Source organism: Maylandia zebra, linkage group LG14 (assembly GCF_041146795.1).
Source record: "Maylandia zebra isolate NMK-2024a linkage group LG14, Mzebra_GT3a, whole genome shotgun sequence".
NCBI classification, from domain to species: domain Eukaryota; kingdom Metazoa; phylum Chordata; class Actinopteri; order Cichliformes; family Cichlidae; genus Maylandia; species Maylandia zebra.
In genome coordinates this window covers 20,988,848-21,003,253 of record NC_135180.1, presented here as the reverse complement: position 1 = coordinate 21,003,253, position 14,406 = coordinate 20,988,848, and the positions used below count along the sequence as shown (strand labels likewise).

At 41.0% G+C, this 14,406-nt stretch overlaps 2 protein-coding genes across 2 annotated transcripts; one reads left to right on the top strand and one right to left on the bottom strand.

Moving 5' to 3' along the window:
• The first annotated feature begins 246 nt into the window (after positions 1-246).
• Positions 247-3,935, top strand: psph (phosphoserine phosphatase). Its single transcript, XM_004543764.5, has 6 exons — positions 247-384; positions 1,050-1,193; positions 1,275-1,409; positions 2,862-3,007; positions 3,179-3,327; positions 3,405-3,935. The coding sequence occupies exons 1-6, from the start codon at positions 341-343 to the stop codon at positions 3,513-3,515; spliced, it is 729 nt and encodes a 242-aa protein (XP_004543821.1). The 5' UTR covers positions 247-340; the 3' UTR covers positions 3,516-3,935.
• Position 3,936: 1 nt separating this feature from the next.
• Positions 3,937-11,476, bottom strand: LOC101470077 (protein NipSnap homolog 2). Its single transcript, XM_004543763.5, has 10 exons — positions 11,311-11,476; positions 10,639-10,778; positions 10,503-10,548; positions 10,148-10,242; positions 9,734-9,804; positions 9,512-9,652; positions 8,376-8,407; positions 7,057-7,151; positions 5,121-5,204; positions 3,937-5,002 (listed from the first exon to the last, which is right to left on the bottom strand). The coding sequence occupies exons 1-10, from the start codon at positions 11,400-11,402 to the stop codon at positions 4,938-4,940; spliced, it is 861 nt and encodes a 286-aa protein (XP_004543820.2). The 5' UTR covers positions 11,403-11,476; the 3' UTR covers positions 3,937-4,937.
• Positions 11,477-14,406: the final 2,930 nt, after the last annotated feature.

Sequence of the window (14,406 nt, the reverse complement as noted above, 5' to 3'; positions counted from 1 at the left end):
AGTGTTTCATGTCCTCTTAAAAGTTGGTGTCTTGCAAATTTTGGAGGTTTGTTTGTGTCTCTTTTTCATAATTTTCTCTCTTTTGTAGTTGTTACATATCTTAGTGGCCATTTGAAGCCGATGTGACTTAATGTTATTGTTTTACTTCGTTTTTGTCTCTTTTCAATCGCTTCCTTTCGCCTTTGCGCTCGTTATTTATGGTAGTTGTTTTTCTCCCTCTTTCGCCGCTGGTGTCGTCATGTGATGTAGTGGGCGGGCCCTAATCGGCTTCTCTCTGATTGGCCCACCATTCAGTGCTCTTCTTCCTCGTCCACGAGCCGACCGAGAGCTGTCGGCTTTTATGCTGAAGCTGCTGTTCGTGCCTTATCGTCGCTGCACTCGCCGGTAAGTACTACAGGACTGTCCTAATGTTTTTAAGCATTTTTTTTCCTGCCTGGTGCTGTCTCTCGAGTTGTCGGCAGTTGAGCAGCGTTCAAATCAGCTGCACCGGACAGATAACAGCCCGCTTATTCTCAACGTACAGCCGTGATATATCGTCATTTTCATGACTATATGTCTGTCACTTTATATCAAAGTGACAGATACGAACCGTTAGGCCCAGTTTCAGTGTCTTCACGTTTGTTGTTGGTTATGCTGCCCCTCAGTAGTGACCCTCTGGGTGACGCAATACGCGCAGAGTATGTCCATCCCGGGCCTCTCCTATGGTTTGTTTAAGCACACTGCTTTTTGTAACGCACTTTGGCACACATCATCGGCTGGGAGGTGATCCCCGTCGATTGCACATAGGTATTTGAGTGAATAGATGCGTTTGCTGCTCCACTGGATGAAAGACATCCTTTCTATACAAGACTTAGTGCATTAGTGAAATCAGGCAGCCGCTGGCCAAAATCACAGACCTCACGTTGAATCAACAAATGCAGCACGGGACCCTGCTGATGACAATTACACCCTCCCCCCAACACACACACACATACACACACACAGTGTGCATCTGCAGCAGTGAAATTTGTTTCACCAGACTGCATCTTTTTTTTAATGTAATTTCCCAGCATGATGACAACGCTGTCGCAGACAAAGGAGCTCTTCAGGAGAGCTGAAGCTGTCTGCTTTGATGTGGACAGCACAGTAATCAAGGAAGAAGGCATTGATGAACTCGCCAAATTCTGTGGTGTGGGGGATGCAGTCACTGAAATGTAGGTGGATTTTTATTTTTTTTTAATGGATTTGTTGTGGGTGTTTAGAACAAACAAAAATGTGTTACTTGGACGTTTCAGGACACGCAAAGCCATGGGCGGCTCAATGACCTTCAAAAAGGCCCTGACTGAGCGTCTTTCCATCATCCGATGTTCCAGAGAACAAGTCAACAAGCTGATAACAGACCACCCACCTCAGCTTACTCCAGGTGTCAGGTGAATTAATGTAGAAATAACTGACCTCTTTAGGTGGATGTTGTCCTCCACATTATAATAATAACTTATATGAATGCATGGTTGAAAACTATTGCCAAAAACAAATAGGAGTCAGCTGAAAATGCAGAAAGCAAAACCTTCAGAGTGTGAATCACAAACCAGCTGTAATGTGTGCATACAAACACAAAATTTCTCACACACACAGACAGACACAGACCCTGTGAAACACAAAATTTCTCACACACAAGACAGACACAGACCCTGTGAAATACTGCTGCTGACCTTTCTTCCTGAATCACAACGTTTCCGTCCAGCTGACCAACATCAGGTCAGGTAAACAAACAAAATGTTTGCACCTGATGAAGTTCAGTTGGACGGAAATGTTGTGATTCAATAAAATAGTGGTAAACAAGTTGGTTCTGGAGTGCTGCCTTAAAAAACCCAAACAAAATATATCTGCAGTTCTAGCGATGTGAACGACACTTGGGATCAAGAATAGAAACATTTGTCTGCTTCATCAAGTGAGCGCATGTACACTTCTGTGAGTTTGCAGTAGATTTTGTGCCACTGTAACTTTACTGCACACTCTCTTTTGGTTGCATTAGTAAGATATGCACATCCAAATGATCAGAGAAAATTTTGCACTTCCAAAAGATTTTCAAACTTTAAACACATAACCTGCTCTGGACGTGGTCAGTATGTTCAGCATAAGATGCTATGTTGATCTAGAGAAAGAGAGTCACCTTCCTGACACAGAAAACTCTGACTTTAAGCGCTAAGCTAGCCTAACCCATTAACCGCTCACCTCATAGTTTATCTCTCTGGCCTGACACTGAAAAATAATTGCCCTGTGCTTAAATGAACAATGTGGTGAATCAGGCCCTGAAATCTTGTATCCAACAAGAATGGAAAAGACTTTTGTCTGTCCACAGTAATCACTACTGGTTAATCAGTCCTAAAAGTCTACAATCAACTTGTGCTTGAGATCACATTTGGTCACATTTTCCAGGCAACAATCTGTGAACTGAGAGCTGGATAAGCTACCACGTTCTGGTTTTACTTTGTATCCATTTTATTTTTTGATTAGTTTTTACCTTATTAAGTCATGTGTTTGGTCATATTTGTATTGGATTTCACTGAGCCACATACCGTTCTCCTTATTTCAACAGTCTGTAATTTGTTTGTGTTCAACTCCTGTAACAAAGGAAAACAAAGGAAAAATTTCCCAGCATTGGGATAAATAAAGTGCATCTTGTGTTATTTCATTTTGCAGTAAAGTGGCAAAGCCGTGTCTCCTGGAAATTGTTCTTTCTTCTTCTACATTATTGCATTTTTGTAATTAAATTTTAGGAAACTTCACACGGCACAGGGCAGCAGAATAACTCTCATTGCATGTGAATGTCAAAAAACATTTTCTTCTGAGTGTTGATGTTTTTCCATTTCTTTGTCCAGGGAGCTCGTGGACCGTCTGCATGAGCTCAACATAAAGGTGTTCCTCATTTCAGGTGGCTTCCGCTGCATTGTTGAACACGTGGCCACTCAGCTAAACATCCCTTTGAATCACGTTTACGCCAACCGGCTCAAATTCTACTTCAACGGTAAGAGCCAGCGGCGGGCTGTTTGTGATGTTCTTCTGTTCTCACATGAGTGGAAGTCCAGGCTAAACCCTTTGAGTGGATCATTGAATATACACAACAGACCCTTAGGTTTAATCTAAGTCAGGTCTTTTGACTGGTTAAATTAAATTTAATAAAAATATCATCTTCCAGGAGAGTACGCTGGTTTTGATGAGAGTCAGCCCACAGCTGAGAGCGGAGGAAAGGGGAAGGTCATCAGCATGCTGAAGGAACAGTACGGCTATGAGACTGTGGTGATGATCGGAGATGGTGCCACTGATCTTGAGGCCTGCCCTCCAGCTGTAAGTGTCGCCGTTTGCCAGTGTAAAAAGCGATTACAGTGTGATTACAGTATTTCACCCTTTTATTTTGTCTTCAGAGCGCTTTCATTGGATTTGGCGGGAATGTCGTCAGGCCGCAGGTCAAGGAGAGGTCTTCGTGGTATGTGACGAGTTTTGGGGAGCTACTGAAAGAACTGGAGAAGATTTAAAGGTGCTCAAAGATTAGTTTATGATTTTTAACACGTTATACTTGCACCTAAGGGTGTGCCACTGGTAGATTTTACCAAGTGGACGTTTTTCCTTAGACCTTGATAGATTTTTATATTAAATCAAATGTTTATACTAGTGGGAGCAATCGTAACTTTAATAGCTATGTTGCCCTTTTTTATACTACAAGGTACTAAAACACTACATGGAAGACAATCTTAAAAAGATTATTTTAGTGTTTTTGCAGTTTACATGAAAGCTTTTAGGTGGACTAGAACGACTCATTTGTATTATGGCACGTGCAATGAGAAGTGAAAGTATTTTTAATCGGGTTTCTGTTCTGTAAGAGCTGTAAGCAGACCTGTCAGTGACAGTGTAGTGACTCAAGTCAGAAAAACACAGCATTAAAAGATGAGTGTCCACTTCGCTGTTTGAATGACTTTAATCTGTGTTCTTGTCCTTGTCTCTACATTGTTCCCTCTGAACAGAAACACCAGATCAACATGCTTCCTTTAACAATAAAAACCGTTACGGTATAAAGCAGCGTGACTGTGATCACCTGCGTACCAAATTCACTCAGTCACTGATATGCAGAACACCTGTTTTAACTGATTTGTGCCTCGTTAAGATACGTTGGATAAAAACGGACTTTAAAACCACGCATGCCGTCCTGAGAAAAAGAAAAACTGTAAGCCATAGTTACAAACACAGCACCACTAAACATTAATGTTACCAGGAAATGTAGGGACATCCACGAAAAGCAACCAAAAGGAGTAAAACAATGATTCATAATACACATCAAATATAAAATTATGGTATCTGCATTTCACACACTTATGATTTTGAAAGAAATATAGTTTCTATTCATACAAGGGATCTCTTTTCAGTCTGAAATGGCATGGCTTTTACATCAAAGTTTCTCAGCACACTAAAAACATGATGTACTTTAAAGTTACATTAAATAAATAAATAGCTCCTGCAGCGAGCTTCAGCAGTACTATTTTTAATCTAGCTGTTCCCACACTTTAACGCCATACAGCTGCTCCTTTTGATTTTTCCTGTCAAGTAACTTTGGTTGGCTCTAACCTTGGAAATGAAATCTCTCCATGGACCAATTTTGATGTGGCACCACATTTCAGACATAAACACATCTACATATTTTAACACTCCCTCCCAAACCTGAACTCACACAGAAAATACTGCGTGTCTTAAAAGTGGCGTGGAGCCTTTCAGTAACTATTTGAACTGCAGATAAATTTCAGAGACCCGACTCGATCCAAGCGACATCCTTCAGTAATAAAACAGACGTTAACAAAAAGAGAATGGACGTTGTTTGGCAGCACTGACAAAGATTGAACCCATGATGCTGATGTAACATTCAAAGGAGGTGCCGCTCGATGTCAGCTTCCAGCTGGCTTTTCATTTTACTGCAGCGGCGAAGCCTTTGTGGGAATCATGATCCTTGAGTCCATGTGCTGAATGAGTGGGACTGGGAAAAGATGAGTTTAAAAACCTTTGAGGCTCAGAAAGTGACAAACTCAACAAAAAACTTTGTAAAGTTTTCAGTCGCACAGCTTTGAGTTTACAAAAAGACTTATTGTGCTCACCTGTGTAATACACCACCTCGTGCCAGCCTTCCTGCTGCCACACAGCATTCCTCGTGTCTTCTCGGGACTGAAGGTCCTTGTAAGCTGTAATTAACAAATCACTGCATTATAATGCTGCAGTATAAGTACATGATTTTAAGTTAAGACTTAATCTGGTAACTTTGTAATGATCAAATTAATCACGGAAGACATTTTTAGGACACGTGCATCTGTAAAGACAAGCTAACAAATGTTTCCTCATGTTTGAGCTCCACTTTGCTCTCCACCAACTTTCAAGCTCCTGATGGCTCCACTTGTTTTTTTGTTTTTACCTGCTAGTTGCTAAATTTTGCTTAATTTACGGAACAGCGATTGTGCGGGTTTGCTGAGAGGCAGTTTCAGCCACTAAACGTGCTCCTGTGCAGTCCTCCAAAATCTCAACCACATTTGTGCTTCTCCCAGGAATGGGAGAAAACCCAATCAAAGACAAAATACAGCATGAGAAGCACAGACTGTGGCTGCAGCAGAAACTTTCAATGCTTTGAACACTCAGTTTCACTTCAGCTCTTTGCTCTCCTTGATGGATGACTGACAGACCAACAACAGCACAAGCAGGAGTAGACAGACCAGTCATACCACATATTTTGTTTGCTTCCCCCATCTGTTAACAGACAAAGTCTTGCAGGTGGAGGGAGAGTCTGAAGCTGACAATATGCTGCCACCTCTCAACCATAATTTCCTTGTTAGGCTGTGGGGTTGTGCTGATGATGTCAGGGATAGATGGTGGTCAATTTTAAGGTGATTTTTATCTAATTTCCCTGCGGATTCATTGTTCTGCGATTAATAACAAATTCAACCTGCCAGGCCACGGTTTCATGTCACTCCTCCACACATAACTCACACTTGCAACACAGACCTCTGTGCACATTTAAGTTAATGTGTATGTGTGCGAATTGCGTTTGCTGTTCCATCATATTCATCATCCAATGGGAGAAAACAGGAGGCTGGATTTACAGAGATCCTAACATTGTCTTGTCTATGTGTGCTGAGGCAGAGTGAAGAAAGCAGGATAAACAGGTGAAATATTTTACACAGGAAAAAACCCAAACTAGATTATGTAGAACTGTAGGTCAATTCAGTTCAACTTTATTTATATAGCATGATCTCCATGTCCTCCACACACAGCTGAGTTTTTCACCAACAAAAATGTCAGATGGGGAAAAGTTTCCTATTTTGACCCAATCAGTAAATGTTGTATGTTAACAGGCAAGCATTTCTTCATGATGGAAGTGAGAAAAACTAATGTAGGCTACCTGTTTCTCTTTCACCCATGCACATTTTTTTGTGCATATAAGTTATGGAGGGTAGACAGCGATGCCTCGGGGTGGGCAACAGGACTATCAAGAAAATCGCCTCATCCCTAGTGTACAGAGGGCCATCTCTCCCTCACAGCTGTATGCTCATTCTTGAGAACAGTGAGACCGTTTTAATAGATTTGTTGTAGTTTTGGTCCGCTTTGGTCTGAGTGACGTAAATTATGTGAGAGGTGAAGCTCTGACTTCACATCACAACGAACCAAGTTTGCACACTCCCTTCAAGCAGACTTCAAAGCAGTTTTCACAGGAATGACTATTTGCTCGTGATTAAAGCTCTCTGGAGAGCTGGGTGTACTGCAAATTGGGATGATAACTACCTCAGTTAACATTGCACACATTTATCTATCAATTACACGCCTCAGGAGACAATCTCACATTGCCTGTTTTGACCAAACAGCCCAAAAATCCAAATATATTAACTCTATAATAACAAAGAAAAGCAGAAAATCTGGAACATGACATTTCTAGTATGTATATCCAAGATAAATTACTGTTAACTGTTGTTGATTTTCTGCGAAGCAACTAATGATTTCAACATTAGCGTAATTATCTAAAGTCAGCGTGGAAGTGTTTGAACGTACCCCAGAGGTGATGGACCATATAGAGGTTTCCAATCTGTGAGAAAAACCCTCCCACAGCTTCTCTGTTCTGCTGGCGGTATCGAACGGCTCTGGCCCTGCAGACAAAAGCACCTCTGGTCACAGCACAGGCCAAAAAAAACACAAAGGCTTCATCTGGCTTAACACCAGACCACCACAAACACACACAACCAGCATTCAAAGGATTTCAACATCATCCCCGAATACCTCCTGATTAATTCACACGACTGGATTTTCTCAGCTAAAGCAGGATGGCAACCTGCTCCTTTAGCTGCGATTATAACTTCCAACATCACATCCGACCGCGAGACGTGACATCATCATGACTTACTGTACGCATGTTTATGAATCTAAAGACTGGCCAAGTCTTCGTGAAACGAGTGAGGAGAATGTTTTGAATCTATTACATTTTCCTCCCAAAGCAAACAAACATATTCAAACCATAATCACTGTCTGGATAGAAAACTATGAAGCTCGAGTTTCATCAAACTGGTGAAATACGAAGCAGAAGTTTAAACCTTTAACCGCACAAATTATATTAAATAGCTTTACTGGCATTATCTGCAGGACTTTGGAGGTTTATTTAAAAAAAAAAGCTGGTTAAAGTGTGAATGAATACAAACATTAAGAATAAAAAATAAAATAATAAAAAAAGCTGTCACAGTGTGTTTTTTTTGCATTAAGGCTGATTTCCTAGCCATGATTACTGAAAAGCACAGGGAACAGGGGGAGATCAATCAATCATGTGTGCTTTTCTAGGAAAAGGCAAAGCATAAAGCTTCAAAGCAGAAAATCTTACGTCTAACTTAAAAATCAAATAATACCTGTAATAATATTTACATATAAAACTGCACACAGGCTAAGTTTGCAGGATAATGACAACTTTTCTTCTGAATATGTAATCCCAACCACTAATAACTAAAAGAAATAAAACTATGGTCAGACAGAAGAAATTTATCTGGAAAGCAAAGGCTTGTGCAGAAAGCTCACATCCTCAATTTAATCCATCACAATCTTCGCTGCTGCACCTACTGATAAATGCTGATCTGCTGGCTCTGTGAGTCCACGCAGCGGCTCTTTCCAGGCTCACATTACTCAACTATTATATACACGTTTGTAGTGTACACACTGTTACACTAGCATTTGATTCTTGGCTTGAGGGAATGACAGCATAGCTTCAAACGTGGGGGTGTCTCTGTGGAATAGCTCTTATTAATGACAGTGTGATGAGGGAGCTTTCATGTAGTACAACTGTTCTGTAAGTACAGTTCAGTGAATCAAGTGAATTCAGGCTGCCTTACCAGTAATTACCCCACTCGATCATGGTTCCTGGCTGCGAGAGAGAAAACACAATATTCTTTATTAGATTTAAGCATATATATATATATGTAATGGAGAACTTTCGAACTTCTTTCCAAAGTAAATATATTAATGTGAAAAAGAAAAAAAAAAAATGGCAAAGAGGTAGTAACACAGGTATTTTGTCAATGCGAACAACTACACCCGAGAGAGCGCCTTCAATCATTCTCTGGTGCATAAGACGACAAACGCCCTGCTGTTTCAAAGATGCAATCTCAGCCTGTGATGAGGGGATAATAGCGAGCATTCATCACATGTCACAGAGGGGTGCTGGTCTAGAGACAGTTTGATTTTTTCAATTATAAAAAGCATGACTTAATCCGCGGTGGATGGCGTGGTTTCGATTAAGCGTTTCTGCACGTTAGTGATCATCCCGTGATGGTTAGCACAACACTCGGGATGATCCTGAGTGTCGTGCTAACAGCTTGAGGGGAAAGAAGTAATTTAAGTCCACAGAAGGATGTCAGGATGGAGATCATCAATTTTAAATGGGAAACATGAGGTAAGAAAAGGATGGATAGTTTAACAGCCAAGCCCGAGCTGCTGCAGTGAGATGTGGCAGCAGATAAACAATTGTGTTTTTACCAGAGAGTCTTTAAAGTCTGTCCATGGACAAAAGGTGTGATCATGAAGAGTGAATACTATCTGTCACCTTTTTTTTTTTTTATAATAAATATAACCATGTAAGTTTAGGGAAGCTCTTCTAGTGCTGTGAACGGCTGCACAATTTCCTTAAGCGTAAACTAGGGAGCAATCACTTGAATACAAACTGACAGACAGGCAAAGTTTTAAAGTGTAATAAATGCAGAAAATGAGTAAAGAAAACCACCAGAATGAGACATTTGTTAAACTAGCAACTTGCTGATTTCATACACTGATAGTGCGTTTAGCTTTTAAGGCATCATTGTTAAACTTGGTGTAAGAAATCCTCACTGAATACAGTCATCTGTTTCAGTGTTTCTGTTTCAGTTGCATTTATGTGGCCCATTTTGGAGCTGTAGAACACATTCTGGAAATCAGACTTTAACACACCGAGCCCAGTCCTGACAACGATACAGGCTGCAGCTCAACCACTCACCCTGAGCTGGTAGGTCCTGAGCTCGTATACGTTTGGTCCCGTTCGGGGTACTGGCTCGTTCCAGAAGCTGAACTCCAGGAGGAGCTGATTCCTGCGGGACAACAGCATCTTTCCTCGCTCCTTCCTGTAGGCTGTGAATTCCTGGCAATGGACAGACATTAATCAGTGAGCTTACTCAGACTTATAATCCCCCGGGTAAAGCAAAGGGCCGTGTAGTAGTACCTTGTTCTGCCTGAGCTTGTTCATCACCTCAGTAAGAGCTGGGTATCCACCTCTGTAACGCCACAGATGCACTGGGGAGACAATTTGTCACAATTACAACATCACATCAAGTACAAACAGAAGGATCATCACGTAGCAGAGTAAAGATATCCAGATGTCCGGCTTTTAACGTCTGACATAACTACATCCATTTGTGGTTAGTGTAAATAAATACTGGGAGGGAAATTACTGTGGTGTAAACACTGCAACAAAAAAAATAAACACCTCCTGATCAATAGCTTGCAAGACAGCTAATGATTGATGCTGTACTTGCACGTGAATATGCGGTGTAACACGCATGCTGATTGCAAACTGTGCGGATCGCAGCGCTGTTATACCGCAGATGTCTGTGTGTGTTGATATTAGTAATCCTACCAGCCTGGTCTTGTTCTCCATACCAGGTATTCCAGGTTCCCACCAGCTCACAGGGGTAGTACTTATCAGCGTGGATGGAGGGCAACACATCCTCACTGTGGCAAACGAGAAGCCAAATAATTAAATGCAGTACGACCAGCATGTGTTGTGCTTAAAGTCCATGGGTTCCAGTCATCTTAGGTATGAGCATGTCTGGTTTGTGGAGGACAGAAGTCATACCAGCCCATACATCATCTTACAGGAATAGACTGGATAATTTTTTTACACGAAGTGTCCAGTCCTTGATCCTCCTCCCACTTATGGTAAAGCTTCCTCTGCACTAAAGGTTCACAACATCAAATGACAAAACACTCACCAGAGTTTGTTGTATGCATCCAGGCACTCTGGCTTGACGTTATGGACTGAAACAAAAGTTTAAATGAGAAAAAAAGTCTCATTACTAAAGGTCAAAATGTTGTTAATGTAATGCGGGGACCCTAAAGGCAACTTACACTGAATCTTATAGAGGTTACTCTCCTCATTTTTGGTCAGTAGGGTGGAGTGTGCATCTTTTCTGGGATCAACTTTCCTCACAAACAGTGACTTGAACCAGCTGTCCTCTCTATTTCTACAGCTGGAAGTTGCAAACCCCCTGCAAACACAGGCCACCATGAAAAAGAAACACACGGACACTGCAACGACTTCGGAATGACTGACTTCCTAGTCTATATGTACATGCACAGCCACGTAGTATCTGTTTTAGGGGCTTTGGTGCGGTTGTTCAGTTGAAAATGTCAGACCCTCTGATGCACACGGTGATCAGTGCATCTGCATGCTATCTGTAAGTCATGCAATTTTTACAAGGTAGCAATATAAACTGTCAAATTGACCTTGAGCGTTTTAGATGCTTACTGTCAAACGTTGACAGAAACTATTGCTCTTTTGAGTTTCCCAACAGTGACAGAAGCGTTAGTCTTAAATATCACGTACTAAATAAACGCACATAAGCTGAAGCTCCTGGTTAAGTTCAAGCTGAAAGGCCACAGTGGGCTGGCTAGCAGTCACTGGGCTAGCTTTACCGGGCTACTCGTAGCCACCAACAGATCCCCACTGAAAACACTACACAGCTAACACAGGAAGCTACAGAGATGACTGTTGAACATTCACGATGAAGACTGCCCCACCTGCCCCACACCGCGAGCTGTCCGGCCGAGTGGGCCCCGCTTTTAGCCCGACCCAAACCACCGCTGACTCTCTGAAGGACTCCAGTCGCCATCTTCAACTGTGCTAATGCTCCGCGGAGCAGTGGCTGGTACCGCGCCTCACCACCAGGTGGCAGCAGAGCAGCACATCCACACATTCCCTCTATGTGTGTCTGCAGGGACCAGAACATGCTGGGCACTGAGCATACTGAGGAATGCAAAGGATACCCGGATCAACTAATTACAGACCCCTGGGTACAAATCTTTGAGAGGCTCCAGCAAACTTTGATTTTTCATAAAGATTTCGACATATGTGTGCAAAATGATTTCTAATCATTAAGGAGAGGACTGCGTCTCACTGGGAAATAAAAAAAAGACCATTATAACTTCCTTAGGTGTTAAAAGGCTTAACAAATGAAAAACAACAACAACAACATTCCTTTGGAAATAGTCAGGTACAAGGACTGGACTGGAAATGAGTGAAAATGCAGCCAATGTCCAAAAAACCTGAAGAACTATTGCTCAAGACCACTTTAAAGATTACAGGAAAGTCTGGCTCCTTGCAAGTAAAACAGGAGTCTCTCAGGAGGAGTCTTGTATCAGTGCTTCCAATTTTTATGCTGCATGGATGGGCCACCAAGTGTGGACCCCTGGGCTCTTACCCAGAATGCCCATTGGATAATCCAGCCCACAGAGATATGAACTTGCAGACAGTAAACGTAAACTTATAAAGTTTTATATGGTAATAGTATTTATTGACAATGAGTATGTTTGCATGTACATTAGTATTTGACTTTTTCAATTTATGGGGTTATTGATTTACTGCTTTCTTTAGATTGTACACTGATAGAAGTATTGAGTGGTATTTAATTTATCATATTTTAATAGATTATATTTTTTGTACCTCGCCCCACTGTCAGGTCAAACTTCATACATGAACATGTTTACATGTGGACTCAAATCCAAGTTTTGATTCTTTCCCTGGTTTCGATCATGTTGTGGTTATTATGTTTAGGTCCACATGAAGTAGGTGTGATACAGATGTGCAGATCAGGTCATAACTGCTGTATGTGTGAACATCCTGACTTTGTGATAAGGCTAGTATGCCTTTAAAATTATATCATATCTAGCAGTTTTGGTACATCCCATGTGTAACACCAGGACACTAAAACTGAAGACACTGAATTCAATTCAAACATCAATTCATTTTATTATATTTTAAAGACATTCTGAGGCATTTGAAGCAAAAGAGAATAAAACAAAATAACAATTAGCTTGCTGTTAGCTATCCTGAATACTCAGGATAGGGCAAACACAGGTGTAGTTCATTTATTTGTTGGTAATTCATAAAGCTAATAAACCATAACTCTGGGGTTAAAAACAAATCTGAACGCAGTCGTTATCTAGATGATCACCTGTACCAAGGTTCACTGTTTGTCCCATGCACTGACTGCTCACTGTGTGTCTGCTGTGGATTATAGCCAGCAGTAAAACTATCTTCTGTTGACATCCTCTGAAAAAAAAATGGGGCCCTCAGGTAGATATGGGATCCATGGAGATCGTGATGGATGTGAATCCCTCTCTTCTGTAGGACCTAACACAGAGTATAGTACAATAGCCTTTAGTTTAATAGGTTCACCTATGTGAAAATCTTTCAGCAGCATAAGTGATGATAACACAAAAAATAAATCTTTCTTTAAAATGCATTTTTGGTGGAATATCTAAAATACACAAATCACTGCTTAGCAAACTAAAACTGTTTGAGAGAGGGGAAAAAAATCAGCATGTGGTGATGACATATGGCACAAAACATACAACACTTTCTGAACAGTTGTATTGATATTTGAGTTACTGTTGCCTTCCTATCAGCTTGTAATTCTCCTCTGACCTCTGGTATGGTATGAGTCTGAAATACTCTGCCCAGCCCGTCTGGCACTGACAACAATGCTGCCTTCAAAGTAACTTAAATCACTTTTCTTCCTCATTCTGATGCTCTGCTTGAATTTCAGCAGGTGATCTTGATCGTGCCTTCATGTCTAAATGCACTGGGTTGTAACCCCCGATTACATACCTGAATTAATAAGCAGTTGAACATTTGGATAGTAAAAGGTGTTAAAAAAGGGTCTTATCAGAATGATTACATACTTCACAAAACTTACTACACTTTCTGAACAGGTGGGGGTTCTACAGTCTAAGTCATAACCCACCAGCTACTACCCAGACCACTGTCCAGAGACAGATCAACAAAATCTGTCTGTAACTCTGCTGCACTCATCTATAAAATCAAAAGAGAATTGCATCTTTAGAATTTTAGGCATCCATCCTTTCACTGCTTTAACCATCTCCTCTCCACTTTCACCTTCAGATGAGTCAGAGTTGGACTCCAGCTGGAGGATGAAGCGCTATCTTCACACACATAGTGCACGATCATTTCCAGAGCCTCGTGTGCACTGTAAAGTCTTGCCATCACCAAAATGACTGCCCCTGCACTACTGCTCACACTTCTAACCATGGCTGCAGTGCAGCTGCATTAACGTCTTGAGCAAGAACCAGAATAAAGTCCAAGTTTGTTTTGGTTCTTGCTGCAGAGATATCACACAAATACACTCATACACATGTGCACACGCTCACACACCATTATCCAACATCAATAGCAGGAAACATTTGCCATATCAGCAGAAAACAGAAAAAAGGGTGAAATTTTGGTGCATGCTTTGAATGGTTAAAAAATAGCGTCACCTGGTGGACAAATGTAAAAATTAAAAATCGAAGGCAAGGAGTCCAAAATAAAGTCTTAACATAAAGGAATGCATGTGCCGATAAATGTGGGATCAAAAGATTATTTTTTAATTATTTTTAATCGGTTTGTTTTTTCAGCAATAGGATAAAATGTGGGGGGTTTGTGTAGCTTAGCCATTTAAAGCTAATTTCAGGAACTAAGACAACAATTCTAAAATTAAAATATGAGCTATATTCATTCAGCACAGCCAAAGCATGAAAGCATGAAAAAAAAAATGCCACAAAATATCCCCAGGATATTAAGGGTTAAATACTAAATGTAAATATGTAGTTGACGAG

What these genes read in the sequence shown, in the direction of transcription:
- psph (XM_004543764.5), top strand. Translation starts at nt 341, where the DNA reads ATGCTGAAGCTGCTGTTCGTGCCTTATCGTCGCTGCACTCGCCG. An exon ending in TATCGTCGCTGCACTCGCCG is followed by an intron (nt 385 to 1,049) that starts GTAAGTACTACA and finishes GTAATTTCCCAG; the next exon opens with CATGATGACAACGCTGTCGC. An exon ending in CAGCTTACTCCAGGTGTCAG is followed by an intron (nt 1,410 to 2,861) that starts GTGAATTAATGT and finishes TTCTTTGTCCAG; the next exon opens with GGAGCTCGTGGACCGTCTGC.
- LOC101470077 (XM_004543763.5), bottom strand. Translation starts at nt 11,402, where the DNA reads ATGGCGACTGGAGTCCTTCAGAGAGTCAGCGGTGGTTTGGGTCGGGCT. An exon ending in CAGCTCGCGGTGTGGGGCAG is followed by an intron (nt 10,779 to 11,310) that starts GTGGGGCAGTCT and finishes CTGTGTTTGCAG; the next exon opens with GGGGTTTGCAACTTCCAGCT. An exon ending in GATGCATACAACAAACTCTG is followed by an intron (nt 10,243 to 10,502) that starts GTGAGTGTTTTG and finishes CGTTTGCCACAG; the next exon opens with TGAGGATGTGTTGCCCTCCA.